The sequence below is a fragment of the Eublepharis macularius genome, chromosome 5, assembly GCF_028583425.1.
Source record: "Eublepharis macularius isolate TG4126 chromosome 5, MPM_Emac_v1.0, whole genome shotgun sequence".
Classification (NCBI taxonomy): domain Eukaryota; kingdom Metazoa; phylum Chordata; class Lepidosauria; order Squamata; family Eublepharidae; genus Eublepharis; species Eublepharis macularius.
Genome location: NC_072794.1, coordinates 126594553 through 126611199, shown reverse-complemented (window position 1 = coordinate 126611199; position 16647 = coordinate 126594553). Strand labels below are relative to the sequence as shown.

General features: G+C 38.5%; 1 protein-coding gene across 7 annotated transcripts in view; it reads left to right on the top strand.

Annotated features, from left to right (window-relative positions):
• The window catches only part of CSDE1 (cold shock domain containing E1), a 29140-nt gene that overhangs the window by 9788 nt on the left and 2705 nt on the right, over nucleotides 1–16647 (top strand). For 6 of the 7 annotated variants that reach the window (XM_054979521.1, XM_054979523.1, XM_054979522.1 and 3 more), the window contains 15 exons: nucleotides 891–1000; nucleotides 1355–1447; nucleotides 1850–1947; nucleotides 2311–2392; nucleotides 2671–2799; nucleotides 2913–3038; nucleotides 3275–3487; nucleotides 4212–4352; nucleotides 4437–4595; nucleotides 6675–6782; nucleotides 7134–7309; nucleotides 9199–9311; nucleotides 13714–13833; nucleotides 14053–14231; nucleotides 15838–16001. In XM_054979521.1, the coding sequence (XP_054835496.1) occupies nucleotides 891–1000; nucleotides 1355–1447; nucleotides 1850–1947; nucleotides 2311–2392; nucleotides 2671–2799; nucleotides 2913–3038; nucleotides 3275–3487; nucleotides 4212–4352; nucleotides 4437–4595; nucleotides 6675–6782; nucleotides 7134–7309; nucleotides 9199–9311; nucleotides 13714–13833; nucleotides 14053–14231; nucleotides 15838–16001 (2011 nt within the window). The remainder of the gene's footprint in view (nucleotides 1–890; nucleotides 1001–1354; nucleotides 1448–1849; nucleotides 1948–2310; nucleotides 2393–2670; nucleotides 2800–2912; nucleotides 3039–3274; nucleotides 3488–4211; nucleotides 4353–4436; nucleotides 4596–6674; nucleotides 6783–7133; nucleotides 7310–9198; nucleotides 9312–13713; nucleotides 13834–14052; nucleotides 14232–15837; nucleotides 16002–16647) is intronic. The other variant, XM_054979518.1, reaches the window with a different exon arrangement.

The window sequence follows — 16647 nt, the reverse complement described above, 5'->3', positions numbered from 1 at the left end:
TCCCAGAAAGATTGTTAATAGTGTAGTAGTTTGAAACAGAAAATCAGTGATGGTAGACATTGTGCAGCTTCAGAACCTGCAGGTGTGTTTTAATGCCTGCAACATGCAGGGTTTCCTTAACTGAAAAGTCGATACAGAAAAAGTCTCCCAGTTGTAGAAAGGTTTGGGTTTAAATGATTTACAGAAGGAGCTGAGGTGAGCATGAAATATCCTGAAATTACAGATCATTCATGGATGGGGAGTTATTTCAAGCAGTTATTTATTTTGATCCAAGATCAAACTAGGTGTTAGTGATTGAGACTCAATGCTTAAAAAGAGCCCTACTGTATCGGACCAATGGTCCATCTAGTCCAGCATTTTCTCTCACACAGTGGTCAACCAGTTACTCCAGACAGACAGCCACAGGCCATGGGCTTCCTCTAATGTTACCTCCTAGCATTAGTATTCAGAGATCTACTGCCTCTGAACGTGGAGGTTCCTTTTTGTCACGATGGCTAGTAGCCACTGATAGACTTCTCCACGAATCTTTCTAATCCCCTTTTAAAGCTGCATATGCCTGGGGCCATCACTGTATCCTATAGCAGTGAATTCCACATACTGATTGATTATTATATAAAGAAGTATTTCCTTTTGTCCATCCTGAATCTACTGCCCATCAGCTTTATAAGTTGTAATTTGTTTATAGGCAGATTTTTATGGAACCTTACAAGCATTTTTATAGACAGGTTTTCATGGAACCTTACAAGCATTTTTGAAACTTAGCTATTTATTTTGGTCATCAGGAGTGCTGTTTAAGGAAAGGAAAAATGCTGTTTTTGTGTCATGCCCATTATATGTAAACAGAACTGAAAACCATAACAGTGATTATTGTGGCTTTAATTGCTTTACAGATGATGTTGAATTTGAAGTCTCTTCTGATCGGCGAACTGGAAAACCCATTGCTATTAAACTGGTGAAGATAAAAACAGAAACATTACCTGAAGAGCGAATAAATGGACAAGTTAGTGGATGTGACGTTTTAGTTTTTCTTACATGCATGCCATATGCATCTGCTGTGGTCAGACAGACAAGGATATAGTTGAGTGTAGCATGCCTCTCCGTAGTTACGTACACTTTTCTCAAATTTAATTTTTTTCTTGTTTTGGCAATACATAAAATTTGGGTTTTACCTAACCAAGCACAATTCTTACAGTTCACATAAGTACTGTAAGGTTTAAATTTTGCAGCATGGCATACTATTGTGGGTTACCAGTAAAGTGCATCCCTGAGTATATACTAGAAGATAACTAACAGTCTGTGATGCATAATGCTGCCTTTGGAAATAATTAGCAATGGATTTTTTTTTGACTGGTAGGTTGTGTGTGCTGTTCCTCACAACTTAGAGAGTAAGTCTCCAGCTGCCCCGGGTCAGAGTCCAACAGGGAGTGTATGCTACGAACGTAATGGGGTAAAACTTATGTATTTACTTAAACTTTTTGATTGATCCTCCAATGTAACTTAAGCTAAAATACTTGTCAGTGTAGGTAGCTAAAACTGAACTTGCTTTCTGGAAGTTTAAATGTAAATTGTTAATCTTGTATTCATTAAACAAAAGTTCATTAGTAGAGATCTGACATGTCTTGACTATATAATTCTGAAGTATTTTCAGAACTTCAGACTAAAGCTAAATTATCTAAAATACTGAACTAGAAAAGTTAATGTTCACTAGAGATCACTAATTTAAGTTTCATAAAATTGTACACATTATTTCAAATAACATTTTCCCAGTTCCCAGAGTTTAAAATAATCTATCTTTTCTCTTAAAGGAGCTAGCAAAAATATTAATCCTAAATCAAATTTTATTTCACAGGAGGTGTTCTACTTAACTTACACCCCAGAAGATGTTGAAGGAAATGTTCAGCTGGAAACTGGAGATAAAATAAACTTTATTATTGATACAAATAAACAGTAAGTAACAATAAACAGTAACAGTAATTTTATATTGTCTTAAGTATTAAGTTTTCAAGAAACTGGCATTTCTAGTTTTAGAGGGAACTCGCTATAAACATTCACAGTCCTCTTAATCATTAATTTTGCTAAAGGTGCTATGATTTGGAACACTTATTAAAGTTCATATCCCATTTGTATACTTAAAAAAATGAATAGTGGATCTTGGTTTAAGCGGATTCCTTCCTGAAATAACCAATCAATTAACAGGAGAAGATTTGTATTTTGTTTATATAAAACATGTACTCTTCAAGAAATGTTCTCTGTAGAAAAGATATCGAGAAATTCTTGTGGTGTCAGTTCACCTTTTTTTTCCTCTTATAGTACTGGTGCTGTAAGTGCTCGTAACATTATGCTTTTGAAAAAGAAACAAGCCCGGTGTCAAGGAGTAGTTTGTGCCATGAAGGTAACTAACTCTCTGCACCTTTCACTTTCTTCCCCTGGTAGTTAACAAGTTTATTGCTTTAGAAGGAACAGTGCACAAGTCTGCCAAAGAGTATTTTGGTTAACAAAACCCTGCCTACCAATCCTGACATACATAAAATGATTTACACTGTCTTCTTAAAACACTGTTGGGGGGTTGTCCACTTTGACTGCTAGCCTCCTAAAACTCTTTGTTCTAGCTAGGATCTGTTAGGTGGGCTGTTTTAAGATAATGTGCTAAATATATTGTTTTTCTCTTAGGAAGCCTTTGGATTCATTGAAAGGGGTGATGTTGTAAAGGAGATATTCTTTCACTATAGTGAATTTAAAGGTGACCTAGAAGCCTTACAGCCTGGTGATGATGTGGAGTTCACAATCAGAGAGAGAAATGTAAGGCCAAATTCCTTAACATCTAAATTCTAATTAATGGCTTTGGAAGCAGCATTTTTGTCCATGAATGACATATTGCTTCTGCATAGCTGACCATTTGACTTTTCTCCTAGAGTAAAGAAGTTGCAACTGAAGTAAGACTTTTGCCTCAAGGAACTGTTATTTTTGAAGATATCAGCATTGAACACTTTGAGGGAACAGTAACCAAAGTAATTCCAAAAGTACCCAACAAAAATCAGGTAATCATGATGCTCATTAAATTTACAGCTTTTCTCACCTAGTATAGTTTCATTTTAAATACTGTGACAAATGGTATTGAGTAAAGGGAAAAGAATTTGTATAGGAAAGAGAAAGCTTGCTTCTACTTGGACTGCACCCTTTTCCATTGCAGGGGCAATCCTGTACTGCAAATTGCTTCTTTAGTGCAGTTTCTGCTCTAATCTCAGCTCTCTCTCTTTTTAAATACTGTAATCAGAATGACCCACTGCCTGGACGTATAAAGGTTGACTTTGTGATTCCTAAAGAACTTCCTTTTGGAGATAAAGATACAAAATCAAAGGTGACCCTGTTAGAAGGTGACCATGTCAGATTTAACATTTCAACGGATCGGCGTGATAAGTTGGAACGAGCCACTAATATTGAAGTTCTTCCCAATACTTTCCAGTTTACTAATGAGGCTAGAGAAATGGTAAGCATTAAGTGTTCTCTGCAGAGGCATGGGAATGGCATATGACATCTATGTGCGGTATTATAGTCACATCGTTTATGAATTGCTTGACTTGCAGCTAAGCCTAGGTGGTCAGATTTCTAAAGTGATGAATGAGGCAGTGGGAATTATTTTGAATGTTTAGCACACTGCACTTCCCTTGGCTGTGGGAAGAATCTTACTACCATGAAGCAATGCTGCATCTTCAGAAGAAAATATGGCAAGTTAAAACTTAAAGAAATTAGTTGTGGCCTTGGTTGTAGCCTTGGTTGTATAATGGAATTGTATGGTAAGTCAGTTTCTAATCTAATAGCTTACAGTGAGAGTCTTTTGGAAATGTGTACTGAGGGGGAATATAGTGCCCATGTCCTTTGACCTGTATGGAGATTCTGTTGCTGTGAAAAAACACCAATGCTGAAATCATCCTAGTGCCTTGGGAGGAGCACATGATACATCTAATTAGATTTGTAAAGATCTAGTCTGAAGAATGCTGTTGTGTTGAGGTATGGTTCACAGTGTAAGGGGATGACTAAACCTATTAGTTCCTTGAAAATTGTAGGACTAAATCCTGAAAATCTAGCCAAATTGTCTTGTCTTCTAAATGGAGAGAGGCTTTCTTGACAGCCAGCCATAAATACTGTATATATGTGATGGATTTTCTAAGAACTTTTCAGTAGTTGAAATAACCCATGTTTTATGTCCATAGGGTGTGATTGCAGCAATGAGAGATGGTTTTGGTTTCATTAAATGTGTTGACAGAGATGCCCGCATGTTCTTTCACTTCAGTGAAATTCTAGATGGCAATCAGCTCCACATTTCAGATGAAGTAGAGTTCACAGTGGTTCCTGTAAGCAAAATATTGACCCCCCCCCCTAGAGTTTAGACACCATTTTTATATTACTTTGCTTAACATTTTTGCTCTCTTGTTTAGGACATGCTGTCTGCTCAAAGAAATCATGCTATAAGAATTAAAAAACTTCCAAAGGGTACTGTTTCATTTCATACCCAGTCAGATCATCGTTTTGTGGGCACTATAGAAAAAGAAGCCACTTCTGCCAAATCCACTAGTCCAAACAAAGGCAAAGAGAAGGTAATAACTGAATGGGGGCCTTTTCTTTCCTTAAGGTAATTAGTAATTTTCTTGATGCATCAGAGAAGCCACCCCATCTATATGGATAAATGTATTGCTTACTGAAGAGGTTCAACATATGATACATCTTGTTTTGCATCTTGTAAGCATAGAGCACTAGGATTGGAACAGTTACAGATTTCCAAAAAAGTATCCTAGGTAGTATGTTGGATGTGAAGTATGAAAATAGTAACATTAGTGTTGGGCAAGAAAAAGGGGGGAGGGGGCTGATGGCTAATTCATGCAGTTTCACCTCAGGCAAGGTCAGAGTACACACGGTTACTTGCTGATGCTTTGGCAACTGGGTGCATAATCATGCACCAATTCAAACTTAAGGTCCTAAAATATTGTATCCCTCATGTCATAGTACACCAAACCATCAGCTTCTATGAGACTTGGGCAACTTTGTCCGTAGTAGAGATGTGCACAAAAAAATATCTGGGTGATCTGGATCTGGGTTTCAGGGATACCAAAAATAATATGATATCCCTGACATCCCGGTCAGATTCCATGATCTGGGTCAGAAAATCCTGAATTTATCCAGCTGTCATTTCCTGGGAAAGGGGGGGAATGTCTTTGGGGCTTTGGGGGGGGATTTTTAAGCAAACCACCAAATTTGTAGGTAACCTGTGCTAGAGACCCCCCAAATTTCAGGAGGATTGGATCCCTGGGGTCAAATTCTGTGGTTCCCTGAACAAGCTACCCCCAGCCACTCTCAGTTGTTTCCTATGGGGGGAACATGTCTGAGGCTTTTAAACTCTGCAGTTTGTCCCCCCTGCTTGCTTCGGATTCTCTGGTTCAACATTAAAACTCGCAAGCTTGACCAACAAAGCCCAACACAACCAAACTGCAGCAAACAAGCAATGTTGAACCAGAGCATCCCAATGTCAAACTAAAGCATCGCAACCAAGGGGGAGACTTGTCGAGCCGCAAAGTTTAAAAGGCAGCTTAAAGGGCTGTTTTGGAGCTCGAGTGGGGGAGAGGCGGGATGCCTGTTGCCTTCTTCCTGGACCTCTAGCCTCACACTGCTCTCCTGCAGTGGCATGGTGCTTGGCTCCATTCACACTGCTGCCTCTGCCTTCTCACTCCGAGCTGCTTGATGTTGCTGTGGCTACCTATGGACAGATCATTCAGCCCAGCGAAGTCCAGCTGCCCAGATCAGATCCAGGGTTCAACCTAGGGGACCGGCATAGCAGGATTATGCTGAATCATCATAAATCTGGCTACCTTGCCACTTCCAGAACTGAGATCGCACACCCCAGTCCATAGTGGCTTTTAAAAGATACTCACTCTTGTTGCACCTTTAAGAGCTGGCATGTAAATAAAATGAAAAAGGATGAGGTACTATCTTAAGAGCAGATTGTGTATGAATGCTTTTAAGTGTTGCTGCTGTATATATACAAGTAGAGTAGAGTCATCAGGGAGTCCTTGTTTAGAAGTCACTCAGAAGCACCAAGTAAAGACTAGTGAAAGGGTCTCCTCCTCTTCTGTATGGGAATGCAACTTCAAAAGCTAGTGAAAAATGAAGTATCTATGATTTTCCTTTGCTGGGTAGCAGGTTTTGGGTTGACTATTTAATACAATGTAGATCTATAGCTTATGCAACTGAACATCTGTAAGGCATGTTTTTCATTCCAGAAAACCACTTACTGAATGGAGAAATGAACACTTCGGTAGATTTTTTAAGAACAGATTTCAGTTACTCTCTTGAAATAAAATGCCAAACTCCTCTCAAAATCCTCTTTTAATTAACATTAACCAAATTCCCCAATGTTACTATAGGTGCTAGGTAATCCATATTTAGAAACACGTCATGAGGAGTTTGATTCATTATTATACTTCCTGTATTACCATAAGCTCAAGGATATTATGTTTATTTGAAGCACCTATAGTGATTATACAACTATTGCAGTATATCATACATCATGTGTAAACCGATGGACAAAAATTAATTTCCTTGCTAACTATATTTGCACTTCCAGCTTCTGTTCCAGTTTTATAAACCACTAGACCAAGCTTCACTTTTTGTGTTTCTTTTAGGAAGCTGAAGAGGGAATAATCGCCTATGATGACTGTGGTGTGAAGCTGACCATTCCCTATCAGGCCAAGGATGTGGAAGGATCTACTTCTCCTCAGATAGGAGATAAGGCAATATAGCTATTCATAGTATTCAGCATATCGCAGCTTGTTTTAGAAGTACTCGCATTAATCATAGAATCTGCTTAATGGAAAAATGAGATCTCTACTGAATCTATGAAGAATTACTGTGTCTCTGCCTCATTGCCCTAAGTGTTTGGGCACACTGTATAGTAAGAACTTTTAGGGGTGTAAGGAGGTTTGGAAATATTGGGAGTTGGATGACAAATAACTAGAGGCATTCAAAAGAGATTAGTACTGCCAAAGTTAACGTTAAACTACTTCCAAAGCTGCATATAATCTCTAATCCTACCCCAAGGTCCCCCTAGTTTAATCACTGTAACATGTATTCTTTCCATGCAGGTTGAGTTTACTGTCTGTGAAGTGAAGAGAACTGGGTTACAGACAGCCACATCTGTCAGAATGCTTGGTAGGAACTATAGTTCAAAAAGGCTTTTGGGATATGTGGCAACTCTAAAGGATAACTTTGGATTTATTGAAACAGCCAATCACGATAAGGAGATCTTCTTCCATTACAGGCAAGTGATTGATTTTTAAGAGCTGGACTACACATTACACCAGCCATAAAGATGTCAGCTTGAAATAGTTTCTAAGTCAATGCTACTGATTACTGGAATCCTGCACTAGTGTTTGAGGCTCACAGTAACTGCTGGCAATAATTTGAAAATCCTTCTTTACAGTGGAGGGAAATCTAAGTGATGAGCTGTTCTACAAGTGGTGTGAAAAGGTCATCACAGAACCTGTTTCAGTCCTCTGATTCAAGTATGAACTCAAAACTGTGACACAACCACTCCCCCCAAGTGGTGGAATATCTGGAAGGAGTATGAAACATTCAAGAGAGGGATAGTATCCAGAGAAAAGTGGAGTCTTCCTATCCTTGTTAACTTATTTCTCTTTATTAAAGAATGTCATTGGATTCCCATAGTATTTATGGGGATGGCTACTCCTGCAGTTGCCTGTCATTGCAGCCTGATGTGAGAAAAGCTCTTATCCAGTAGCATTTCTCTGAGTGTTTAAGGGGGTTCCTTTTCTAATGTTAGTGTTGGCCTGTTGTTGCAGCAGCTACATCTTTGCATGCAGTGATTCTTGTATTTTGCTGTGGAACAGATGGCTTTGATGGGGCAGAAGGTAGAACACGTTTAGATCTTGAGTAATGGTGATGCAAACTGGTATAACATTGCTGATACATAAGGCTGCTCTTATGCTGATGCATAAGGCTGCTCTTACCTGCGGATTTTTGCTTATACAACACTTAGGATTAGAATAAAACAAGCAGGGGACCCACAAAGACTTGCTGGGGTGCATCTCATTTTCCCAATGTAGCCTTCTCTCCACACTATTTTCTGCATCCCCATAGCTTCTCTTTATTTATTTCCTTTTCTTTCTCTCCTACCCACTGACCAATATGTCTTTGCCTACCCTATCAGTCTTCAGTATTCTTTCCCACCCATGTAAGTCTTTCTCAGTAGCTCCTCTATCCCCCATTCTTTAACTGACAAACCTAGGCTTGGATAGCCTAGCAGTGTTGTGAATGGAGTCTTGCAAGACCTCAATGGGCATTCATCTCTTAAGGGTACAGATGCTGCTGAATTTATTTTGGAATTTTAACTCCCTTTTTAAAGATTTCAGTTTTTTACCTATAAACCTCAGCTAAGCAGAGAGGGGATTTCTCTCTTGGTGGCCCCATTGTTTAGATTTGATCCATGATCAAGGGCACAGTTAAGAATTAAATACGAGGCTATTGCATAAACTTAGTGTTAATAGTGGAAGTCACCGTTGGGTGCAATTGCAGCATATGTCAGGCTGAATGTGATTCTGAGATAAAGATACTTGTGTAAAAGTTCTTTGTAGCTGGAATAGTGATGCTGTTATGGTGTACACCTTAATAGTGACAAATACATAATACATCTTCTGGATGAAGATCTCTGGATCAGATTAATGAATTACATGTGGCACTTCTCTCCAAATACATTTTAATAGGCTACGCCATTTCCTTATACAGATTTCAGAAGTAATTATCAACCATGACACTATTTAGAAGCTGCTTTTCTTTGGACATATAGTACCTTAAACATTTTTTTAACACTGACTAGGCTCTAAGTTGTGCAAATAGTTACTATAAATTGTCTGTTCTTGTTAGCTGTCTAACACAAGAAAAGAGTTCTTGCAGAAAATGCATTTGCTACATGTAGATGTGTGGGTGCTTTATATGATTAAACCAGTTTAATAGATCATTAAATAAAGCTGGTTGCATTCTGTTCTGATGTGAACCTTGAAAAAGATTGTCAGGACTAGTCTATTTATATTGGAAGTTAATTTGCTAAACTGTTAATGGCTTAATGGTTTATCTTTGTTGCTTTACTGTTTACATTCATGTATCCTGAAGATTTTTGTTTTCTGTGTGCAGTGAATTCTGTGGGGATATCGATAGCCTGGAACTTGGAGATATGGTGGAATACAGTTTATCAAAAGGCAAAGGAAACAAAGTCAGTGCAGAAAAAGTGAACAAGACACATACAGGTAAAGTATTAAGTTTTTCTTTTAAGCCAGAAACTGATATTCAAAGGATGCAGTAGTGATAACAATTGAAGGATTTGAGTCCAGTAGCACCTTGGAGACCAACAAGATTTTCAGGGTTATGACCTTTTGAGAGATGTCTGAAGAGGGGACTCTGACTTTTGAAAGTTCATACCTGAAAATCTTGTTCGTCTCTAAGGTGCCACTCAAATTCTGCTGGTAACCATTGAGTGGATGCTGTTTTGTAGTTTGTAATTTACACTATATAATGTACTAAGAAAGTGATACTCAAAATTATTCATCTGAAAGACAGAGAGACTAGAGGTACCTTTTGAGATACTGTAAAGAACCATAGCCAAATAGACTCAGACAAAACATTTTTTTTAATATCTAACATAAAAAACTACAGAAGACTACAAAAGTATAAAGGGGAGGGGAAAGAAAAAAAAGGGGGAAGGGAGAACTGGGAAGAGGGAAAACCAACATACAAACAACAAACACTACACTACATGTCTTGTATTCCCTTCATACTGCAATTTTTCTTAAAAGTTAACTTTCTAATATGCTGTCAGATTGGTAGGTCTTATACAATACAGATTATATTCAGGATCAGAACTTCTCCCCCCCCCCCCTTGCATCTCGGTCTTAATTCTCTCTGCGCAGCTGGAGCAGCTGCGCCCGCTCTTTCCTCCCCCCCCCCACTTTCCCCTTCAGACTTCGAACTTTCTTCCTGCTGAAACTCCTGATGGTTGAACAAAAAGTCTGTCAGCTGCGCGTCCGATGTAATCTTGTAAGTTTGATCTTTATATCTGAACCAGACGCCTTCTGGAAACAGCCACTTATATTTTATATCACATTTCCTCAAGAAAGCCGCAAGTCCTTTATATTTGAGTCTTCTTTTACGAGCCAAAAATGGAACATCCTTCAATATTTTAACCTTATTGCCCAAATAGTCCAAGTCCACATTATACGAATTGTCCAAGATGGTGTCCCGAGTCTTCTTAGATGAAAAGTCAATAATAATCTCGCGAGGCAGCTGCCGCTTCATTGCATACTTTGAAGATGTCCTCCAGACTTCCAAAATATCGTTTTTTATCTCTTCTTTAGTTGCCTTTGCGAATGGCGCCAAAAGTCCGGACACCAAATCTTTTAAATTTTCACTTTGCTCTTCTTTTACATTTTGAAGACGCAATACCGTTTGGGCACGGTCCACTTGTAATCCTATTATTCGATTCTCCAAAAGCTTCACTTCCTTACTTGTTGCTTTCATGAGTACTGCGTTCTCGTGCGCAGACTGCTCTGCTCCGGTCGCTGTTTCTTTAATGGCTTTCACCTCGCTCTCCACTGAATCAACCTTTTGCCCCATTTCATTCAGTTTCGCTACAAAGGGCTGCACAGCATCGAAAACTGCTCGTCTCACCAGCTCTTCCAAAGTTTCCCCCTTCCCCTGTAACATCGCCATCACCGATTTACTCATTGCTGGGCTCTGCTTTCTCGTCGCCATCTTAGGGGAGGGGGGGGGGCGCCAACTAAGTTCCGAAACTCGGTGCAGGGGAAGAAGTCTGCGCCTTTTTAGCTTCAATTCCCACTGATCCTTCGCATACACTTAAAAATCAGAAGGGATTCGCTTACTTACAGGTCTTCACCTTAAATCTGCTTATTGCCGTTCTCCATGGCCCGGCAGCACACGCGGTGCTGCACAAGCTCAGACAAAACATTTCAATGTGTCACATGAATCACACTGCCTGAATTGCAGTATGAATAGAAAGCGGTTGTTGGCAACATATTTGACTTTCCCTTAATAGTATTAAAATCCTAATGTACGAAACTACATACTTAGGATGAGACAATCATGGAATAGAAAACAAAGAGTAGTAGTCTGTTTTTTAAAATTCCGGTCTGTTGACCCTGTCTGTCTGTCAGTGTAATAAGCTGGGAACAGAAAGTGTGTGGTAATAGATTTTTGTCCCAAAAATAACATGTTTGGTTTGTATGTAACTAGTGTTTCAAGATGGGATAGTGTAACTAAATAAAAACTGAAGGCTGTTGGTGCAAATCTTAGTTTCAGGTTGATAGCTGTGTTAATCGGCAGTAGAATAGCAAAATTCAAGCCCAGTAGCATCTAAAGACCAGCAAGATTTTCAGGGTATAAGCTTTTGAGAATCAAAGCTCCATTCATCATATACAAGTAGGAATACAAAACCTTAAACCTTTATATCCCAGCCTGAAGAGTAGGAGGATGTTGCAGGGAAGGACATGAGGAGGAAAAAGGTACAGTGCAGCTTGATTAAGTGGGAATGGTGTTGCAAAGAAGGGTGTCAGGATGCAGAGGTACAATGCAGTTTGATTTAAGCAGAACGTATCTACAGTGAGATGAGAATGTATGGGGGGGCAGGTTTCAGCAATCTCATGTTGTAATCTCCCCTTGAAACTTCTTTGTTAAAGGAGTGCCATAATCACCACTTTCAGGGCAGCCAGGGAATATTCTGGAAGGTTAAAATGTTCTCCCACTGCTTTTTGAGTGTTGTGATGTTCAACGGCAGAATTATGTTCATGTATTCTTTTGTGTAGGGACTGATGTGTTTTGTCCAATGTAGACAGTAGAGGAATATATAACTTTGGAAGATGAACAAATGAATGAACCTGAGATGGTATAATTGGTGTTGTTAGGTCCAGAGTTGGCATCTTGGTTGATTGCAGGCCCTGGTCCTAGAGTCTGTGTCCCTGCTAGGAAGCACTTCGTTGTGACTGAGGAAAAGCTTAAGTTTAGAGGGATGTCTGGGCAAGAAAAGGTTTACCTCCCAGTGCTTGTGAGAGAGGAGTATCATTGTCCAGCATAGGTTGCAGGTCATGATGCAAATCTTTAGACACAACACAGATGTATTTAGATTATGAATTACAAATTGATAGAATTGAATTCAGAAAGTTCTTATTTAACAGATTGTACTTTGAGATCCCATCCATCTTCTTAAAGTTCGTAATCACCTACATACTGTCTTCCTGATTATTGTTAGTATAGAGACTTGCTATGAAATATTCCAAGAAGCTCCTCAGTCAAAATGTGTTTTTACTAGGATTCGTCATGCGCTTAAATCCTCACCATCTTGGGGTATCTAAGTAAATACAAAAAAACCACATGTACATTTATCTGGTTATAATATATGCTTTCTAGAAAAAATAAAAAAATGTTATTTTTACATTTTGGTGCAGAGAAGTACAGTTATTGGAAACTAAACTATGCTTCTCCACCAAACAGTGGAACTTCACATGATTTAGACTAACATTCTGTAGTATTAGTCAGGCAGACTTCTAGCTGGGTAGAGCTTGTGTAAAGTGGCACAGCATGCCTGCTCATCAAGTTTGCATGCCCTACCTCTGGCTCTTTTGGCAGCCTACAAGTTTGATACAATGTTTGTAATAGGTTGTATGTGAAATCTAGTGTGCTGAGACCTGATCCTTGCAGTCCTTTCCTGGCATTATCGTGGGATGATAAACTGTAGATTGAATCTCTGTATGAGTAGGTCCTGTGCCACAATGATTGCCTGGCAGAACAAAAATTCCATTTGGGCAGATATCCAGTTCCTTCACAGCATATATGGTCTGCCATTTATGGCCTCATCTAAACTGCCCTTCTATGTCTTTTACATTTAAAATCTTTATTAATAGGGAAACAGTTCACCTTTGTAGGAGTTGATTTTCTCTTAGCTTCAGAAACTCTGGGATAAATGTAAATAGTATGTAGATTCCAGGATCATATAGTTCCTCATTCATAATACAGCATTATATTTCATTCCTGTGAATCTTTGCAATTTGAGAGTCAACTGGAATATGTAGGTTTTCAGACTAGGTATCAAATACCTTAACAGAAAATTCTTAACATCTTGAAGGAATTATGCTATTACTTCACATATAAATCAACCTCTTTAAAAGTATTTGAATAGAAATTAGGAGAAATGTGTAGTCTGGGTGGGTAGGAAAAGAATTACTTACAAAAGAATATGCTCTTGAATGATATTCAAAAGGAGGAATTTACATAAACTTAAATCTGGAAATGACTGTGGTTTGACATGTAAGTTCAGTATCTCTTACTGCAATTCCCATTCTTTCTATACTACCTTCCCTTCCTCTGATTGCGCCACTTTCACACACCTGTGAACTTCTTGCATGAGTTGCAAAATAGCCTGTTTGTGGGGAAATCTGATGATTTTTTCCCTCTCCATCTTGCATTCTGCAACATTCCTGAGTTTCAGCAGCTTTTGGATGGAGTAGGAGAGATGACAGAAAATCCTTCCACATCTTGCTTCATCTTTCTGACTCTGTGGGATCCAACCTGTTTTAGTAATTATAACTTCTTCATACAAGTTTCCTGATTAGAGTTTGTAATGTCTGTTATTTAATTTTGTAGTGAATGGCATCACGGATGAAGCTGATCCAACTGTTTACACGGGTAAAGTAATTCGCCCTCTCAGGAGTGTAGATCCCACTCAGACTGAATACCAGGGAATGATTGAAGTCATGGAAGAAGGTAAGCGATGTTTAATTGTTTCAGTAGTATATTAGTTCATTTAATCATATGGGGTGATAACCTTATTGATTTTCCTAGCTAGAAATATTGGCTGAAATGAGCCTTGCGTTTTGGTAAAAAAATGCCCAGTCATGTCAGAAAGTACACAATTTATACAAAAGTTGTTAATTCTGAACACTTAATGACAGCACATGGTTGCCTTCTATTTCTTTCTCTAAGGGGAAATGAAAGGTGATGTCTATCCCTTTGGAATTGTTGGTATGGCAAACAAAGGTGACTGTCTGCAAAAAGGAGAGACTGTAAAGTTCCAGCTTTGTGTCCTTGGCCAGAATGGACAAACAATGGCGTGTAATATTACACCTTTCCGCAGAGCCACCGTGGAATGTGTGAAAGATCAGGTCAGTAGTTGGCTTCTTAAGACACATCATACTTAAATTATTAATGTTCTGCTGGTGTAATTCAAATGTTATACCTGAAAGAACTCAGTCAAATAGAATACAGTATTTTCAAAGGGCCAGGGTCAAAGTTGTGTGAGAGAGCATTTTTTTTTCCAATGTATGATTTGGCTTTGAGGCGATATTTCCAAATGCAGAATTAAAAAAAGAGAGCAAATATTGCTTGAGACTTACTTCTATGTTTTTGTTACTACCAGACTTTTTAATGACAAAATATTCTGCATGTGAGAATGTATTGGAGCTTGCACTGAAAGGAAAGCTTTCAGTTTAATGCTGAAATGTATTAAGGAGAACCTTCTAGCATGCCTCAAGAAACTGTCCACGTAGTAAAATGGCCACAGCAGCTGTGTTTAAGTCTATACAGATGTGTATCCACGAGTCCTAAACTACCATACTATAAAACTCAGGCAATAACTAAAGTCTTAAGTAGTACAGAAATTAAGCTGTCAAAAATAAAATGCATTTTGCTAAATAGTGCCCTGTCTACAAATGGTGTGGTACAGGGTATAATATAAATCTTAACGGCATTATCCATTCGGATGTATGTGATCACTTAAGAGAGAAGTTAGCTGCTTGTTCACCAAATGTTCTGCCTCAGAGCCACATACATGATCATTCAGACTCCCAGATGGGAAGAGAGCAGGTATTGTATACAAATTTTCTCAAAATATTGGCAGAATAACATTGGGAATGGGCATAGAGTCAATTCTGATGTTTCAAGCCTATGATATGTGAGAAATAAACATAATGAACTATGCAAAGCTATTTGGTCCAGCACCTCTAATTTGCCATTTTGGTCAGAAAATACAAAAGTTCATGGAGAGATGCAAAATAGTGGTGAAAGATAACTTAACCTGGACTGCAGGTGATTCTTCTGTCCTTGCCGTTGTTGTTGCAGTTAATGTCTCTCTCTGTGTGTGCACGTGTGCACTCATCTGTCCGTCCAGTTATGGGCCTTATTGTTTCTGCCTTAAGGTTGCCTTCAAGTGTAGGTATGGATGTACATATGAAGCTGATATAGTTGACCTCTTTTCCATCTAGCTTAGCACAATTAACTCTGACTTTCAACTGCTTTTCTCCCAATGTCTATCACATGAGACTATGTAATCGGAAATAACAGGAATTGGATACAACATTATGTATGTAGTATTGGTATTAAGGTTTCCCTGCACAGTATTTGACCTCTTAAGGAAGAGAATTAGCTTCCAGTAAGGCTGAATATTGTCATTCTGCCATTTACATGCCTGTAAATATGAGGTAATTAGCTGTTTGCTGTCATATATATGGTATGAAGTTTTTGCTTATTTATGTGTGGTGTATCTGTTTATTTAGGGGTCCGCAGAACTTGTACTGTTTGGGTGTAAAAGAAAAAGTTGAAATTCTTGTGCGTGTAAGAATGAAACCTCCACTCAAATTTCTTTTGAGTCCCTGCACAACATATAGCTAATGTTAAGAAATTTTAGAGTTCTATATTGTATGCTATTACCTGTTCCTTTCAGCACTTCCTATGAAAAACTTTAGTATCATAAATTGTACATTCTTCTTGCAGTTTGGTTTCATAAACTATGAAGTAGGTGACAGCAAAAAGCTCTTCTTTCATGTGAAAGAAGTTCAGGATGGTGTGGAACTGCAAGCTGGTGATGAAGTTGAGTTTTCAGTCATCCTCAATCAACGCACAGGAAAATGCAGTGCCTGTAATGTGTGGCGTGTTAGGTAAGAAATTGATACTACTTTCATTATTTGCTTTTATCCCCCTGTAGAAAAAACATGATTTACTGCAAAAGCAACATGCAGTCTGACTTCATAGGCAAGAGTCTTTGAGATGCCTTAACTGAAATCTGGCACAGAGACTCTGAACCCATTATTGGAAAAGACACATTACAGATGCTGATTTTCTACACTTTGCACCCCTGCTCTATCAAGCTAATTACAACATGTATTATAGCTAGCTTCCTGACACTCTTAATTTACAAACCCCCTCCCACCTTATAAAGACTCCTTCCTTTCTCCACTTCTCTTATATGACAAAAGGAGCTTTGACTCTTGAAGGCTCATACCTTAGAAATCTAATTGGTCTTTGAAGTGCTATTGTGCCCAGATCTTACTCTTTGACTGCAGACCAACACAGCTATGCACCTGAAAATATATATGAGGCATTGTAGGGATAATGATACTGACTTTGTTCAGTGCTCTGAGTGGTGCATTAATCAGTCTAGAAGAGCAGTATATAAGTGTTATTATTATTATTATTACTCCCATTTTCTGCATAAGAAATACAGACGTGCGCTCCTGGTTTTCTCAGTACATATCTTTCCTTTCTTTTACTAATGGCAAAAATGGTTATGAACTGTTTATTACA